Genomic DNA, 15,049 nt, shown 5'->3' with positions numbered 1-15,049 from the left:
TCCTGGATCGGATTATCTGGTGACGTTCCACCAGATGAGGAGCCCTCCACACGCCCACGCGAGAGTAGATTAAACAGATCTCCGTAAGGAGTAGGGATGAGACATCAATAACCCTCCCGCCGATTCTTCCACGGTTTTTTTCTTTGTCGACTTTTTTTTATTTATTTTTTTTTGGCTCATCGATTTCTCGACTCTCCTGACGTTGTTCCCTTACATCTCCAGAACCCATTCAATGCGCTGTATACTATTAGTACAATAATTACATATGACGGAAGTGCCCCTTTCGCCCCTTCTATCATGAAACTATCAGTCAAGCCGCCTTTGTAGCATCCTTGAGTTCATCCTCTTTGCCCTTCAAATCCACCAGACACAGCGCGAGGAACAACTGTCCAGAGACGACGCCCCGCAATGTCCCTACACTCACCACCCCCCATAAAACGACCACACAGAGCGAGAGGATCGTCCCCACGATACTGAAAAACTCCGACGGCAACTCCTTGCCCATCTGGCACGTACTCATCGCGTACCCTCCCAGAGGAAAGGTGAACCCCCACCAGCCGATATTAAAGGGAAAGCTCTTGCTCCGCGCAATGGACGCGGAGGCGAAGAAGAGCCACACCAGCCCGAACGACCAGAGAACCAGGGCGACCATGAACCCCATGATGTACAGAATGGGTCCGGACCCGGCGGCTTCCAGCATGTGCATTTCGGGGAAGATTTCCTGCGCGACTGTACCTAGCTTCATGGCCCTGTTGAGGTGGTGAGAATGGGGGAGATGTAAGTTTGAGGGAGAGGAAAAGGGTCTCACCCTAAGCTGCCTTGACCTAATGGCCCTAAGGGGAGGAAGACGCTCACGATCACGGCTTTGGGAGGTAATTTGTGGAGTGTCAGGCGTTGGAGATAGATCACCATGACCATGAGGCCTAGCGGTAGCCCGACCCCCCACAGCACGTAGCTCACGAGCACGGTCCAGAGGGCATGTTGTGAATTGAGAAGCACGCCAGCCACGACGGCGCCACTTGAAGCCGCGACACTGCAACTGACGATGGGGAGGAGCCATACTGCGGTCATGGAGGAGAGTTGGGTTTCGCTCTCATGCAGCATCCTGGAATCGCGTGAGTGGGATATTCGAGTTGGACGTTTGGCAAGGGGGGGGGGGACGCACAGTAGGAATGGTAAGGATAGGGCTGTTATAAAAGAGAAGATAGCGTCGAAGATCCACAAACCCCAGGCGGCATGCCGCGCCCAGTCACCCCAGGCTGGAACGCAGACGAGGCAAACCATGTTGACGATAGTCGCGAGTCCCATGGGAAACGTGCCGATGAACATGGATTGGACGGGGTCTTTGATCATGGTGAAAAAGACCTCTGGATAGAGGACATACCGAAAACAGGTGATGACACAGCCCGTGACGAAGAGGAGGATGTTGAGAGCAAAACAGACCACGGATATCCAGTAAAGCCATCGGCCATTATATGGAAGCGTGTTGAGCAACTCAGCTACTATGCCTGTGCCCATGGTGACTGAGAACCATCTATCCGGACATGTCAGCTAAGTCTATCTAGGACCTTGGATGGAGTCAATGATACATACGAAGGAGTGAACTGGCGAACCACTCTGCGCCAGCCTACATCGTGTTTGCTGAGATTGGTCTGAACCTTGGGGTCCTCGCAGATCAAGGTCGTTGCGGTGGATAACATGGTCGCGACTAGCAAGGGCGCACTTTGTATAGGTTCGTCGATGGCTGTGCCAACTGCATCATATGTGCTATCAGATCTCAACACCCACTCAACACCCACCTGTCGTACCAGAGTGTGCCATTATCGGAATTAGGAATTGCTTTCCTCTGACCAAATCTACACATTCTCGGTGCCAGGAAAAAAAAGAGGAAAAACGCCCAGGCAGGGTGGGGCATCAAATCCCGGAGCGGTTCCGGCCAATTTGCCATCGCGAAGATTCAGACCGGCCGAACGGAAGGAATATTTCGGGACCCTGATGAGTCTGTTGAACCTGGAGACGGTATCATCTATCAAACCTGGCTTTGTTTGTGGGGGTGTCCGCAGAATGTCAGAATGTCAGAAGACAACCAGTGCCTGCAAGATGGTTGCAGCCTTGGGGCCTCAGGCCACGACCCTTTCCCAGCGGGCAACTGCTCAATGCCTGATTTCCTTCTACGGGCAAACGAAGCCCATCCAGTACATCGGCCGACGAAAGACTCGCACCTTCAACACTCTGCAGAGGTTATGTCGACTAGTCGCTCGAATACGCTTCGTTCGATGATCTGACCCCTTTCCACAACGAGGTGAATTATCGCTAGTGTCCGATAGAATGTCAGTGCATCGGACACCGAGTACTTGTCTGCCATAGCCTCGGCGGAAAGAGTGGTTTCTGGGCAGGACTGTCGCTCAGAAGACGCCTCCTAGACCCTAGTGTTCTACTAAATGTGCCAGTTTCGCCCCTGTTTCAAGGCGGGGACGGTAGAAATTGAGTTGAGGTTTTGACCTTGATATCACTGGTATTATCATCTGGCTTGTGGACTTTCTGGCTCCGTACTACTTTCCCAGTTAATAGTTGTGATCGGAAGAAGAGTGGCAATGGACATCAATTCGTTAAATACTGCAGCCTGGATAGGTGACAGCTCTGAGAATAATCTTACATACTATCAGAGCCAAAATCCCCGAACACGAGGCTTGCCAAGCTGAGACACCGCATTGTATTCGCCGTTCCGAACATGAAAAGGCGACTTTGCGGCTGGGTCAGACAGTAACCGTGAAAGTCTCCCAGCTCACCCGAGGTCAGATAAAGGCATGTTATGTATCATCCCATCTGAATCCTCGGGCATTTCCGATCGAATGAACATGTCAATTCGATGTTGGGTGAAGACAACCCTCCAAGGCTGATGAATAATGGGCGATAAGACTATACACCGGAGTGTCAACCCGGACAGACTCTGGCATTAGTAAATATACATGGGCTAGGTGTCAAGCCGCACCAGGCTCTCCCCGCCAGCCCGAATTGGTTTGGGTATTTTCACTTCACGGCGTCCGGAACTGGTAGCCCATTGTATAGACCCTTGGCGATCATTTTCACCCTATTCGCGTAGCTTTTTCGTTGATGCACGGAGACACGGCAAAATAATAACTTCTCAAACTCCGCCCGTGAGACCATCGCGGCACGCAAGTGCATAGAATCTTCCTGGGTGTCGTTGAGCTGCGTTGAAAGAATAACACGAGGCCCAACGTGACTGAATATCGAGTGCGGCACGGGCCAATTATGCCCAGTACCAGAGACTTCAAATGCTGGGTAGGAATAGGCGGCATCGTCCATTGATATAGGAGGCTGGTCATACAATGACCGCAGGAGATTCACTAGACACAGTATGAATGGTTTATCAGCTCTGCTTGCAATGTCACATTCGTTGATGATATTGAGGCATAATTCACTAGGCAAGTCTGATGCCATCTCTTTGCCCATCATAGGCAGTGTAACCGTTGGCGGCGCACCAAAGGTGACACACGAGAAACGCATTGAAAAAACCGAACGTTCCCGTGAGATATATCGGAGATACAGTAACGAGGCCACGGCGCCTCCCGCAGCATGGCCAGTGAAGAGGACATGGCATCGTTGCGTTCCACTCTGGCGCGCATAGCTGCTGAGCCTGTCTGAAACAATTGACTCTAGTGCTATTGCGCTCTGTAGAAACTCGGAGTGGGCTAGTAGGACGGTACCAGACGAGGGATCTTCGTGTCGCAGGCGTGATGCATCCTAGTTAACGCCTACTGTCAACAAACAGGTTGAAGTGAGAAGGAAGCCAACCTAGGGACTTACAATGAAAATGTCTGCATTCCGTGGGGTGCTGTTCACATCGACCATATGATCTATAGCATTGCCAGTACCTCTGACAGCAACTACCAGCAAGGGAAATAGACCGTTCCCAGACAATCCTGCGCGATCCACGATTGTGAATGCCACCGCCTTGACCGTCCCATCATCTATCGACGGCGTAGTTATATGGTCCCGAGTGAAGGTGTAGTCCTCGAAAGCAAGGGGGGACGTGATCGATATCGCATTATACGAATCGTCGGCGCATTTCCAGGCTATGGAAATTAGACGTGCATGTTCCTGCGAGCTTTGAATCTTGTCAGCATGCAGCAACGCCTTGTGGGGGTCTGTGGACGCACCATGTCCATCCGTTTTTGCTTTGCTCATGCCCCAGCTGGGAGTTGTCATAAGTGGAGGCCTCCTCGTCCAGTCGGGCCGTCAGCGCTTTGATTTGAACATCGAGGTCACCTCAGAGCGATGTCAGCAGCCGGAAGAAGATTGTTGGACGGAATGGACGAGATTCAAACCGTCCAGGTCCATCTGCTCCAGCGCCGCCCCGAGAATGCCCGAGAGCTCGGCCACCGCTGCTGAGGCGCCCTGGGAGTTGCCATGAATGAAGGCAAATGCGGAGGGTGGAGGGGGGGGAGAGGAAGTCCGTAGAGCTGACTCGCGGTGGGCTTTGGGCAATTTCCAGAGTCGTCTCATGTTGATAGTGCAAGGGCTGACCGGTCAATCAAAATAGATTGGGAAGAGGAAGAGCGGTGTTGATGTTGAGAATTGACAAGCTGACCAGGAAGGCGACTAGTTGGTTTGTAGACTCCTTCGCAACTGCCGAAAACACCCCGGCGCGGACCTGCCTGACTGGGAAGGCGAGACCCCGCCCGGGCGCATCGGGATCGATTTCCTCCACCATTTAATTAATTCGTTCCTCCACATCTTCCCGCGCGGTACCCGAAGGCCAAAGTACCACGAAACGAGCTGTCATCATCATTGACAGCAGCCACAACACCAAAACAAACAAGACAATAGAAAGACCCAACTGCAGCTGCTTCAATGTCGCCCATCAATCCTGACCATGTCAACCGCATCGCCGAGTTCCTCGCGCACGAGCAAATCCCCCCCAACCACCCCCCGGCGAAGACGGACTGCATCGTGATTTGTGTCTCTGCCGTCCTGCAACCCGCAGAAACGGTCTTCCGGCACTTGGAATACAACCCTCATTTAACCAACACCCTAGTCTTTTGTGGCGGAATTGGCCATTCCACCCCCCACCTCTACGAAGCCGTGGCCAGCCACCCGCACTACGCCCATCTGGCCCCCGAAATCCATGGGAAACCCGAGGCCGCCGTCCTCTACACCATCTTCACCAAGTGCTTCCAGGCGTCGCACATCCAGAAGGCCGGGTGTACTGTTCTCCTGGAGGATAAATCCACGAATTGCGGCCAGAATGCCATGGAGACCCGTGCACTATTGGAAAGGAACGGGATCCCGGAACCCAGTTCGATGATTATTGTGCAGGATCCGACCATGGCCCGACGGACCGTTGCCTCATTCAACAAGGCCTACGCTCCGAGCCCCCCTGAACTGCTCAGCTGGCCGACGATCGTGCCGAGAGTGAAGTTGCAGGGGGAGCAGCTGGTGTACGACGTGCCGGGGTTCCTGACGGAGGAACTCTGGAGCATGCCACGCTTTCTGGGCCTCCTCATGGGAGAAATCCCACGACTGCGGGACGACGAGGAAGGGTATGGGCCCAGGGGAAAGGATTTCATTGGCCATGTCGATATCCCCGACGAAGTTGAGCGGGCGTTTCGAACACTCGACGGGGCGGCAGGCGTGGGTTTAGCGAAGAGGTAACCCCGTCCTTCAGAGTCCCAGGACCTCTCCTTTGTAGAATCAAAACATTCGGGACAGACGTCCAGTGGTCGACCTCATATCGTAATGAAGATCCGAAAACATCCTTTACCTAAGTCGACATACTGCGTATTCGTCTCGAGACGCTCTCCAGCATCGCTTTTCTACGAACGTCAACCCCCACTGACTGCAATACGCGAGCTTCAAGTGTGCAACTCCAACACTTCATTCAGCCCAGCGCTTCAAGCGGTCGTCGGACCCCCTTCAGTTGGTCATGAGACTGGAGTGGTCAATCCCCTGAGAGGCCCACCCCCCCCTCCCCCACTGCTTGAGGGTTGAAAGAGCCGAAGTGGAGCTCCAGCGGAGATTTCTGTGAATTCTCCGTGGACAAGAGCCGATCCCAAAAGCTTAGCTCTGAGCACACACTGTGCCCCGGGGAAAACTCGCATCCGTCCATGAATAGGAAGCAGCCTGGCAGGTGAAACCGGGTGCCTCAGTTAATAACGCACCCCCCTGGAATATCATCCTGCCAATATGTCTCTTACCGCGGTCGGATCATGTTCGAGCATCACAGCTGCATGGGAGGGCCATGGCGGGCTTTTTGATCTATAAAAGCCCGTTTGCGACGGTTGCTACATCCACCATTTCTCAGGAAAATATCATCTCCAGGTTCTGAAAGCTCATTCATTGTCATGGCTTGTGCTCTCTCACTTCTAGCGCTTGTGCTCGCCCCGTTGCTGGTCAACGGCCAGCTCTCCGAGCGCGTCGGCCCCCTCACGTCGGCCTCCTCCAAAGCCGCGTACAAAACCTGCAACGTGTTGGACTATGGCGGTGTGGCTGACAACTCGACCGATGTTGGGGCTGCCATAACGTCTGCCTGGGAGGAGTGCTCCGACGGTGGACTGATCTACATCCCCTCTGGTGACTATGCGCTGGAGACTTGGGTCACCTTGTCCGGCGGCAAAGCGACTGCGATCCAGATGGATGGTATCCTCTACCGCACCGGGACGGCCAGTGGCAACATGATCCTGGTCGAGAATACGTCCGACTTCGAGCTGTTTAGTAGCACGTCCAAGGGCGCCGTGCAAGGATTTGGATATGTGTACCACCGGGAGGGATCGATCAGTGGGCCGCGGATTCTGAGGTTGCAAGATGTGTCCGACTTCGCGGTCCATGATGTGATTCTGGTTGACGCGCCCGCCTTTCACTTCGTTATGGATACCTGCTCCAACGGCGAGGTGTACAACATGGCCATCCGTGGAGGAGACGAAGGTGGCTTGGATGGGGTGGATGTCTGGGGGAGCAATATCTGGGTCCACGATGTATGTGTCGCCGTCCCGCCGCTGAAGCTACTGCTTACCATCGACGTGTAGGTTGAGGTGACGAACAAGGATGAATGTGTCACGGTCAAGGTAAGTGAGTCCATCGCATGGTGCGCCTGGATGTTTACTGACAGGCCCCCAGAGCCCTGCCAACAACATCCAAGTTGAAAGCATCTACTGCAACTGGAGTGGCGGTTGTGCCATGGGGTCCCTCAATGCCGATACGGTCGTCACCGATATCCTGTACCGCAACATCTACACCTGGAATTCCAACCAGATGTACATGATCAAGAGCAATGGCGGCAGCGGAACCGTGACCAACACCTTGTTGGAGAACTTCATTGGTAGGTGTAGTAGCCCCGGACCGAGACGGGCTGGCGGACGCTAATCGTTGCAGGGCACGGCAATGCATACTCGCTGTACATTGACGGGGACTGGAGCAGCGAGTCCACGGTGACCGGCGACGGGGTGCAGCTGAGCAACATCACATTTAAGAACTGGAAGGGCACGGAGGCCGATGGCTACTCCCGCGGGCCTATCAAGGTGGTCTGCCTGGACACGGCCCCTTGCACCGACATCACCATCGAGGACTTTGCCATGTGGACCGAGGCGGGCGACGAGCAGTTTTACGTCTGCGAAAACGGCTACGGCGAGGGTTTCTGCCTGGAGAGCGACGGCGATGACACGACGGCGTACACCTCGACGATCTCCGTGACCAGTGCTCCTTCGGGGTATTCTGCTGCCACCATGGCTGCGGATTTGTCGACGGCGTTTGGCACGGTGTCTTCCATCCCCATCCCCACCATCCCCACCTCGTTCTACCCGGGGTTGACTCCCATCAGCTCTCTGGGAGCTGCTGCCACGACGGCGTAATCGGGGTGGGAATTGGTGGATGAAACCGGAAACCGACTCCGATGTCTGGGAGCGGGGAGTGGAGGTTCTGTTAGTGTTAGTGTATCATACTTACATTAGTTTCATTCTGTAATCTGCAGGGTTGCAGCCGAGGCGAATGGGGGGTGGGATTGGCCGGGTTGGGAGGGCCGCCGCATTGGGCGATGAGACCATCGCTCGCCTCCGTTCCGCCGGCTGTCGTTCCTTCCCCAATTCCTCCTCCTCCCACTGCTACCTCTTCTCCTCCATACTCCTCTCTCCTCTTGAGTGATGTGGGCCTTGTCCCCTCCTCTCCTCAAGACCCTTCCATCCCCCGCCATGCCATAAGCTTCCTCTGTCGATCAAACTCAACTCAGTCTGTCCTTCCAACCATGCCGACCTCCAAACCCGATGAGTTGCTGTCGACCCTCGAAACCACTCCGCTCCAATCCGAGCACAATGCGACGGCGTCGACGTACCGCGAAAAGGCCGACGTGCTCAACCGGGCCATCCAGGACATCGGCATGGGCCGATACCAGTGGCAGCTGTTCGGCGTCATCGGCTTCGGCTGGGCCAGCGACAACCTGTGGCCCATCGTCACCTCCCTCATCCTCGTCCCCGTCTCCTACGAGTTCCACGTCGCCCAGCCGCCCTTGCTCTCGCTGGCCCAGAATATCGGCCTCCTCGCCGGCTCTCTCTTCTGGGGCTTCACCTGCGACCTGTTCGGTCGCCGGTGGGCCTTCAACCTCACCATCGCCATCACCGCCGTCTTCGGTCTGGTCGGGGCAGGCTCGCCGTCCTTCGCCGCTGTGGGCCTCTTTGCCGCGCTGTGGTCCTTTGGCGTCGGAGGCAACCTCCCCGTCGACTCTGCCATCTTCCTCGAGTTTCTGCCCGGGTCGCATCAATACCTGTTGACCGTGTTATCGATCAACTGGGCGCTGGCCCAGCTATTTGCCAATCTGGTCGCCTGGCCCCTCATCGGTGGAATGACCTGCGCGTCGGCCGAGAACTGCACCCGGGCTTCAAACATGGGCTGGAGATACTTTCTCATCGCGATGGGCGGGCTGGCGCTGGTCATGTGCATCGCGCGGTGTGTGTTCTTCACCCTCTTCGAGTCCCCCAAATATCTCATGGGCAAGGGACGCCACGAGGAATCGGTCGCGGTCGTCCACGAGGTCGCGCGCCGCAACGGGACTACATCACTTTTATCCACCGACGACCTGAGCGACGAAACGACCTCCAACGACGATGTCACAGAGACAACTCCAGCATCCCGCCCGCGACTGAGTGCGACCGACCAGCTCCGCATGCGTCTGGAGCCGCTCTCAGCCCCGTATATCCGCGCGCTGTTCCGCAGCCCACGTCGCGCCTGGACGACGAGCCTGATGATTCTCATCTGGACGCTGATCGGGCTGGGCTTTCCACTGTACAACAACTTCCTCCCCTACCTCCAACAAACCCGCGGCATCCAGTTTGGCGACGGCTCCACGTCCGTCACGTACCGCAACTCGTTGATCATCGCGGCGGTCGGGGTCCCGGGGAGCCTGGTGGGCGGGGTGATGGTGGAGATGCCTCGGTTCGGGCGCAAGGGCACGCTCTCGCTCGCCACGCTCTTGACCGGGGCGTTCCTGCTGGCATCCACCACGGCGCACACCTCCACCACCCTCCTGGGGTGGAACTGCGCCTACAGCTTCACGAGCAGCCTGCTGTACGCGGTGCTGTACGCGTACACGCCGGAGATCTTCGAGACGCAGCACCGCGGGACGGGGAACGCGCTGGTCGGCGGCGCGAATCGCATCGGGGGCATCCTGGCGCCGATCATCGCGATGGTGTCGAACGTGCAAACGGCGGTGCCGGTATACATCAGCGGGGGGATGTTTCTGGCGGCTGGGTTGCTGGTGGTTTTGATTCCGGTGGAAACAAGGGGGCGGACCAGCATGTAAGGATCGCATCGCACACATGCCAGGATCCTAGCCTCCTAGGGTCCCAGGGTCCCAGGGTCCCAGGGCGATCAGGCCAGGTCAGGTCGCATCGCATCCCGTGAGAGCCTGGGAGAGACACGGGATGGCATGGGATGGGATGCAGTGTCCGTGCTACACGTGGATTGTACACAGCAGGGTCGTCCGTCATACCATTTGGGGCCCAGGAATGGCCCAGCCACGGGGGACAGAATAGTTCTAGCTCCGCTGGACAGAAGACAGGAGCGACGGTGCCACTTACAACTTTACTGAACTGTAGTTCGTACGGTCTGTCCAGGACAGGGACTTCTCCATCTTCTTCTCTTTTTTTTTTTTTTTTTTTTTTTTTTTTTTTTTTCCAGCATGCTGTGTCAGGTTGGTTGACTGACTTTGCTACTACCACCACCACGACGACGAAGTAGTACTACCATCTATGGAGGAGGAATGTAGGATCGATCCCTGAGGCATTGATTGGCACTACCCTCCATAGCCATGGCAGCTTCCATCAAAAAGTATAGACCAAGGACAGAACATTCATTCCACAAGGGCACCACCAGCCAAGCCAGATCATACATAACATAACATAACATAACATATACCTAAGTAGTAGCCAGTTAATGTAAGCAGATATATCCCTGCAAAGCTAATCCCCACTCAGTTACACAACCTAAATTACATACATACAGTAGGTATGTGCCTGTGCCTGTGCCCGTCCCTGTATCCCGTAAACCTACATACCTACCTAGGTACTACGTACTTTGCCCGCCTGAAACCGTTTTGGGCCTTTCCACGACCGTAACGACAGAGGTGAAGGTTCAGAGTACCAAGCTTTGTCACTGCATCTGCGACGGGATGGCACCATTGTGGAGACTGCACAGACTGATCGACTTGGGATTTAGTGCTCGTGACGTAGTAGTAGTAGTAGTAGTAGTAGTAGTAGTAGTAGTAGTAGTAGTAGTTGGTGCAGAGTCTATTATATTCTGTTGTGTTGACGGCCGGAGTGTTGATTTGGTGTTGGTGTTGGTTGTTTCCTTTCGGCGTGTACATTCCAGAGGATAACCGATACGGTCAGTTTTTGTATACAGACCCGTCTATCCATCTACAATATCCCCCACAATAAATGACCAGCAATATAGTTAGACACAAACCCTAGCTTAATAGACAATATCCATATACCATGAAAAATCACCCCATCCTTTCCAATGAAAATTCCCAACCCCAGAAACCATAGCCACCGATCCCTCAATTCCAGGGGTCCAAAAATGCAGCACCACCCACCACCAGAACCGCAAAATGAGCAATCCCTTTACATACTGCACCCACATAACAACACCAGATAGCTATTCTGAGTCCTTCTCTTTTCAAATACTCTGTATCTGTATCCGTATAAGTACCCCCCCATATACCACCCACCCGGCCGCATCTCTGAGCTGATCCCTGGTCAACTTACTTTCATTCTTTTCATTCATTCATTCATTCATTCATTCATTCATTCATTCATTCATTCATTCATTCATTCATTCATTCACCCACCACTCAACCCTACCCAATCAATCAATCAATCCAATTTAATACACTACACTCCTTAACCAAACGGTCACAATGAAGTCTATTCTCTCCCTAGCTGCTACCACTCTCTTTTTCGCGGCGTCCGTGTTGGCGCATGGCGGTGGGATTTCAAAGGTACGTCCACGATCCATCCATCTATCCATTACCATGATTGAAACTGTTTCCATTTGAGGGCTCATGAGTGCTGATAACATCATCATAATGATAACAGGTCACTATCTTCACCGATCAAGGTGCCAACACCAAGACTTCCGTCCTGGGAGAGTGCGTCAAGGCTGCGACGCCGTATGTTTCCCCCCCCCTCCCCCTCCCCACTTATTCAATTTTCAACACGGGGTACTTACCTAACCATTTACCTGATAGGGATATCCCCGTCCTCATAATCGACGTTCAGTCCGAGGGGAAGTGTACTTTCTCTAGGTAAGACGGCCACCTGCATGCATGCGTGAAGTGGGGGGATAGATGGAGGGACGCTAATTCGGGACCAATAGGGAGGACCTGTGCATCGGAGACGAGATTACCATGGGCGAGGGGTCGAGGACTTTCACGAAGGAGTACAAGGTGGGCAGCTATAAGTGCGATCTCTAGATCCTTTTCGATGGGAGGTTGAGGGGGAATCGAAGCGGGTCCGTTAATTCATAGGCGGGATGATAATAAATAATACACGGGTTTTGCTTTCGCGAGTTGAGAGATATTTCGCTGAACGGAACAAATGCAGTTAGCATGCAGCTCTACCTTGGAATCGTAGGAGATAGGACAGGGGGGTTACTCATGTTGGTTGGTACATAAGGTCCTCGTCCGGATGGAAATCATAGGAAGCAATGAGATAGAACCTCACGGGAAGATTCTAGGTCTGTCTATTTCACAGACACTAGGCGCCGCGATGGTGAGGGTATCCCGCTTGTCATCGCTATTCCACCAATACTATTGTCGCTCGTGTTGATCTCTTTGTTCTCGAATAGGGTTCATATTCATTCCTTTGTCTTCATTTTGAGTTTTCTCACTTGCAACCGGGATCGTTAGTAATAAGGTCCACTGTCACACGGGGGGAAGCTTTCTAGAAAGTATGGGCTCGAAAGTGATGAGAGACAAAGAACACTGACGTACTTTCGGAGAAGGAATACCCTGGGTAGTAAACAATAGGCTTTTGCGGCGGCCGAGCGTCGGCCATCCAGCCAACAACCGAGAAAAGTGATACTTATCAGCAAGTGGAAGTTCGAACACGGCGGGTGAACCGCTCAACACTGGGCGAGACGAAGATATAATCTGTGGTCATGCATCCTCATGGCAATCCCGAAGATCAGCGCCTTTCTCATCTCATTGAGGACCTCTTGACCTTGGCGTCAAACTTCCGCCCAGAAGACCGTATATTTGTCCAGAAGGGGAAATCAAAGAGGCCTTTGCGTGCGCGCGATTATCGAAGACCATCATCTGAGCACTCTCTACCGAACTAGGTATTCAAGCCAAGTGCTATTGTCATAAGTGGCGCCGTTTCCAGCCGTAGAGATGTGGTTCAGGCTACCCAGTGACTTGGAAGTGATCACCCCGGCAGGTTGATTTCCAACCCCATCCACATTTGATCCGAAGCCAATTGGAAGATGTGTTCAATATCCCTGCTTTTAGCGCTAGGCGTTAAAGCTTGCCCTGAAGGCAATGGTTGGAAACCGGAATTGCCCACCTTCATCCATTATGGGTCGTGGTTCGCACAACTCTAATTTGGTGACAGCGTATAGAACCCGGTGGCGCTCCTCGGGTAGCATCAATATCGAGTATTATATGTCCAGACTAGCCCTGTCAGCCACGCTGCTGCCATTTCCCTTGTTGATCACTCTCAGATCCCTTCCATATATAGATAGACTTTGGACAATGGGTGGGAAGAACTTCCTTCCTATAAGCGGCGGATACTCAAGCCACTTCGTTCCGATAGAGTTCTTCGATATGTAACATCGTATTTAGTACTATCGATATAAGCATCCCCGACGAGTGATGCACCATTATCGAGAGTGACGACATCCTAGGCGATCTCTCTGATGCGGTCCAGACCTCCGAATCGTGAGACAAATGCGGCTTTCAGGTTTTTGATGTGGGGGGCATAATTCTTACGCCATAGGATTAAACCTCGCAGCCGATCATTTCCAGGTGCCATTCGTGACAAAGAGTATCTGATCGCCGATGGATCTAAGTTATATAAGATGCCAGCACCAGCAGTCAAGCCAATGCGAGAGTTAGCGACCTTAGCATCATTACAAATTTCAACATGAGCACCGGACAAGACATTCTTTCCCAGAGACTCTACTCTGCCCTGGACCGCCGTCGCACGGAGGGACGGCTGTACGTGCCCGCCTCGCCGGAGGAGGTCTCAGGAACAGTGGACTTTGGATCCAATGATACTCTTGGATTATCATCCTCCGGGATTCTGACCCAAGCGTTCCTACATCAGCTTGAGAGACATCCCAACTTCACTGTCGGATGCACCACCACGCGTGTCTTCGAAGGCAACAGGCAGTATATTGTCGATATTGAGCGTGACCTGGCGCAGTTCCATGGCGCGGACGACGCATTGTTCTTCCCATCTGGATATGATGCCAACATGGCCCTCTGGTCCTCCATCACGAATGACAAGGACTTCGTTGTGTTCGACGAGCTCGTGCATTCTAGCATTCGCGAGGGAATGAAGCTCGGACGGGCGAAGAGCGTCCCCTTCCGTCACAATGATTGTTTCTCCCTGCAACGGGTTCTGGAAGACGTCCGAGACAACAATGCGGAGATAGCTGAGGGACAAAACCTGGTGTTCATTCCACTAGAGTCAATTTATAGCATGGACGGCGACACGGCACCTCTGCCTGAAATAATCAGGGTGGTATATGAGACGCTTCCTCGAGGGAATTATGTGCTTTCCATTGATGAAGCCCACTCCAATGGAATCATCGGCCCCCATGGATCGGGGATGATCTGTCAATATGGCCTCGAGAGGGAATTCCCGCTCCGACTGCACACCTGCGGGAAAGCCCTGGGATCGGCTGGAGGTATGTCCGCCCCATACTGTTGTTCATGGTCATGGTAAACCAACCCAAGTAGCGGTGATTTTGTGCAACGAAACCATCAAGCAAGGCTTGATCAACTACGCGCGGAATTTCATCTTCACCACAGGACCAACATTCGTTTCCGTCGCCGCTGTGCGAGCGGGATATGAGATGGTGCTGAGTGAAGAAGGACAAGAGGTTCGTCCGATCCCTATACTACCATGAGTAGAGCTGACCTCAATCAGCGTCGAAGCCGTCTGGAGCAAAACGTGTGGTACTTCTACTGGACCCTGACGAGGCACCCCCAGTGGGAGGACATCAAGCGGCGAGGCATCCTGTATGTGCCCACCGAGAAGACCTGGTATACCAATCCAATCAAGTCCCCCATCATCCCCATTGTCACGCAGCCTGGCCACGCCAACAACCTTTGTGAGCGGCTTCGACAGGCCAAGTACTGGGTCAATGCGGTGGAGTTCCCCAGTGTGCCCCCGGAGAAGGGTCGCGTCCGATTGATGGTCCATGCGGACAACACTCGCGAGCAGATGGACGGGGTGATCCAGGTGATCATGAGGTGGGCGGTGGAGCGTGCTGAACCGGGGGAGGTTATGGCCAAGATGTGAGATGAGAGGAAGGA

General features: G+C 53.8%; 7 protein-coding genes across 7 annotated transcripts; 5 read left to right on the top strand and 2 right to left on the bottom strand.

Moving 5' to 3' along the window:
* Nucleotides 1-142: 142 nt before the first annotated feature.
* On the bottom strand, nt 143-1,847 carry BO70DRAFT_72159 (TDT family transporter). Its single transcript, XM_025548674.1, has 4 exons — nt 1,594-1,847; nt 1,166-1,534; nt 809-1,105; nt 143-749 (listed from the first exon to the last, which is right to left on the bottom strand). Exons 1-4 carry the CDS (start codon nt 1,698-1,700, stop codon nt 311-313), a joined length of 1,212 nt encoding a protein of 403 aa, XP_025397842.1. The 5' UTR covers nt 1,701-1,847; the 3' UTR covers nt 143-310.
* A 1,183-nt stretch (nt 1,848-3,030) lies between these two features.
* BO70DRAFT_397968 (uncharacterized protein) lies at nt 3,031-4,527 on the bottom strand (the record flags this gene model as incomplete). Its single annotated transcript, XM_025546751.1, has 4 exons — nt 3,031-3,765; nt 3,829-4,129; nt 4,182-4,290; nt 4,350-4,527. 4 exons carry the CDS (start codon nt 4,525-4,527, stop codon nt 3,031-3,033), a joined length of 1,323 nt encoding a protein of 440 aa, XP_025397841.1.
* A 262-nt stretch (nt 4,528-4,789) lies between these two features.
* Nucleotides 4,790-5,852, top strand: BO70DRAFT_363626 (uncharacterized protein). Its single transcript, XM_025543617.1, has one exon. The coding sequence runs from the start codon at nt 4,876-4,878 to the stop codon at nt 5,674-5,676; it is 801 nt and encodes a 266-aa protein (XP_025397840.1). The 5' UTR covers nt 4,790-4,875; the 3' UTR covers nt 5,677-5,852.
* A 193-nt stretch (nt 5,853-6,045) lies between these two features.
* On the top strand, nt 6,046-7,956 carry BO70DRAFT_430594 (RGase A). The gene is made up of 4 exons (XM_025548172.1): nt 6,046-6,995; nt 7,047-7,085; nt 7,138-7,339; nt 7,393-7,956. Exons 1-4 carry the CDS (start codon nt 6,366-6,368, stop codon nt 7,866-7,868), a joined length of 1,347 nt encoding a protein of 448 aa, XP_025397839.1. The 5' UTR covers nt 6,046-6,365; the 3' UTR covers nt 7,869-7,956.
* Nucleotides 7,957-8,136: 180 nt separating this feature from the next.
* Nucleotides 8,137-10,136, top strand: BO70DRAFT_363625 (putative sugar transporter). The gene has a single exon (XM_025543616.1). The coding sequence runs from the start codon at nt 8,258-8,260 to the stop codon at nt 9,806-9,808; it is 1,551 nt and encodes a 516-aa protein (XP_025397838.1). The 5' UTR covers nt 8,137-8,257; the 3' UTR covers nt 9,809-10,136.
* Nucleotides 10,137-11,413: 1,277 nt separating this feature from the next.
* On the top strand, nt 11,414-11,980 carry BO70DRAFT_430592 (uncharacterized protein; the record flags this gene model as incomplete). The annotated part of the gene is made up of 4 exons (XM_025548171.1): nt 11,414-11,506; nt 11,604-11,677; nt 11,756-11,812; nt 11,884-11,980. The coding sequence occupies exons 1-4, from the start codon at nt 11,426-11,428 to the stop codon at nt 11,978-11,980; spliced, it is 309 nt and encodes a 102-aa protein (XP_025397837.1). The 5' UTR covers nt 11,414-11,425.
* A 1,343-nt stretch (nt 11,981-13,323) lies between these two features.
* Nucleotides 13,324-15,035, top strand: BO70DRAFT_339723 (aminotransferase class I/II-fold pyridoxal phosphate-dependent enzyme; the record flags this gene model as incomplete). The annotated part of the gene is made up of 3 exons (XM_025541259.1): nt 13,324-14,418; nt 14,471-14,613; nt 14,661-15,035. Exons 1-3 carry the CDS (start codon nt 13,650-13,652, stop codon nt 15,033-15,035), a joined length of 1,287 nt encoding a protein of 428 aa, XP_025397836.1. The 5' UTR covers nt 13,324-13,649.
* Nucleotides 15,036-15,049: the final 14 nt, after the last annotated feature.

The sequence above is a fragment of the Aspergillus heteromorphus genome, assembly GCF_003184545.1.
Source record: "Aspergillus heteromorphus CBS 117.55 chromosome Unknown BO70scaffold_19, whole genome shotgun sequence".
Taxonomy (NCBI): Eukaryota; Fungi; Ascomycota; class Eurotiomycetes; order Eurotiales; family Aspergillaceae; genus Aspergillus; species Aspergillus heteromorphus.
Note: the sequence above shows the minus strand (reverse complement) of the source record. Positions and strands in the feature narration are given on the sequence as shown.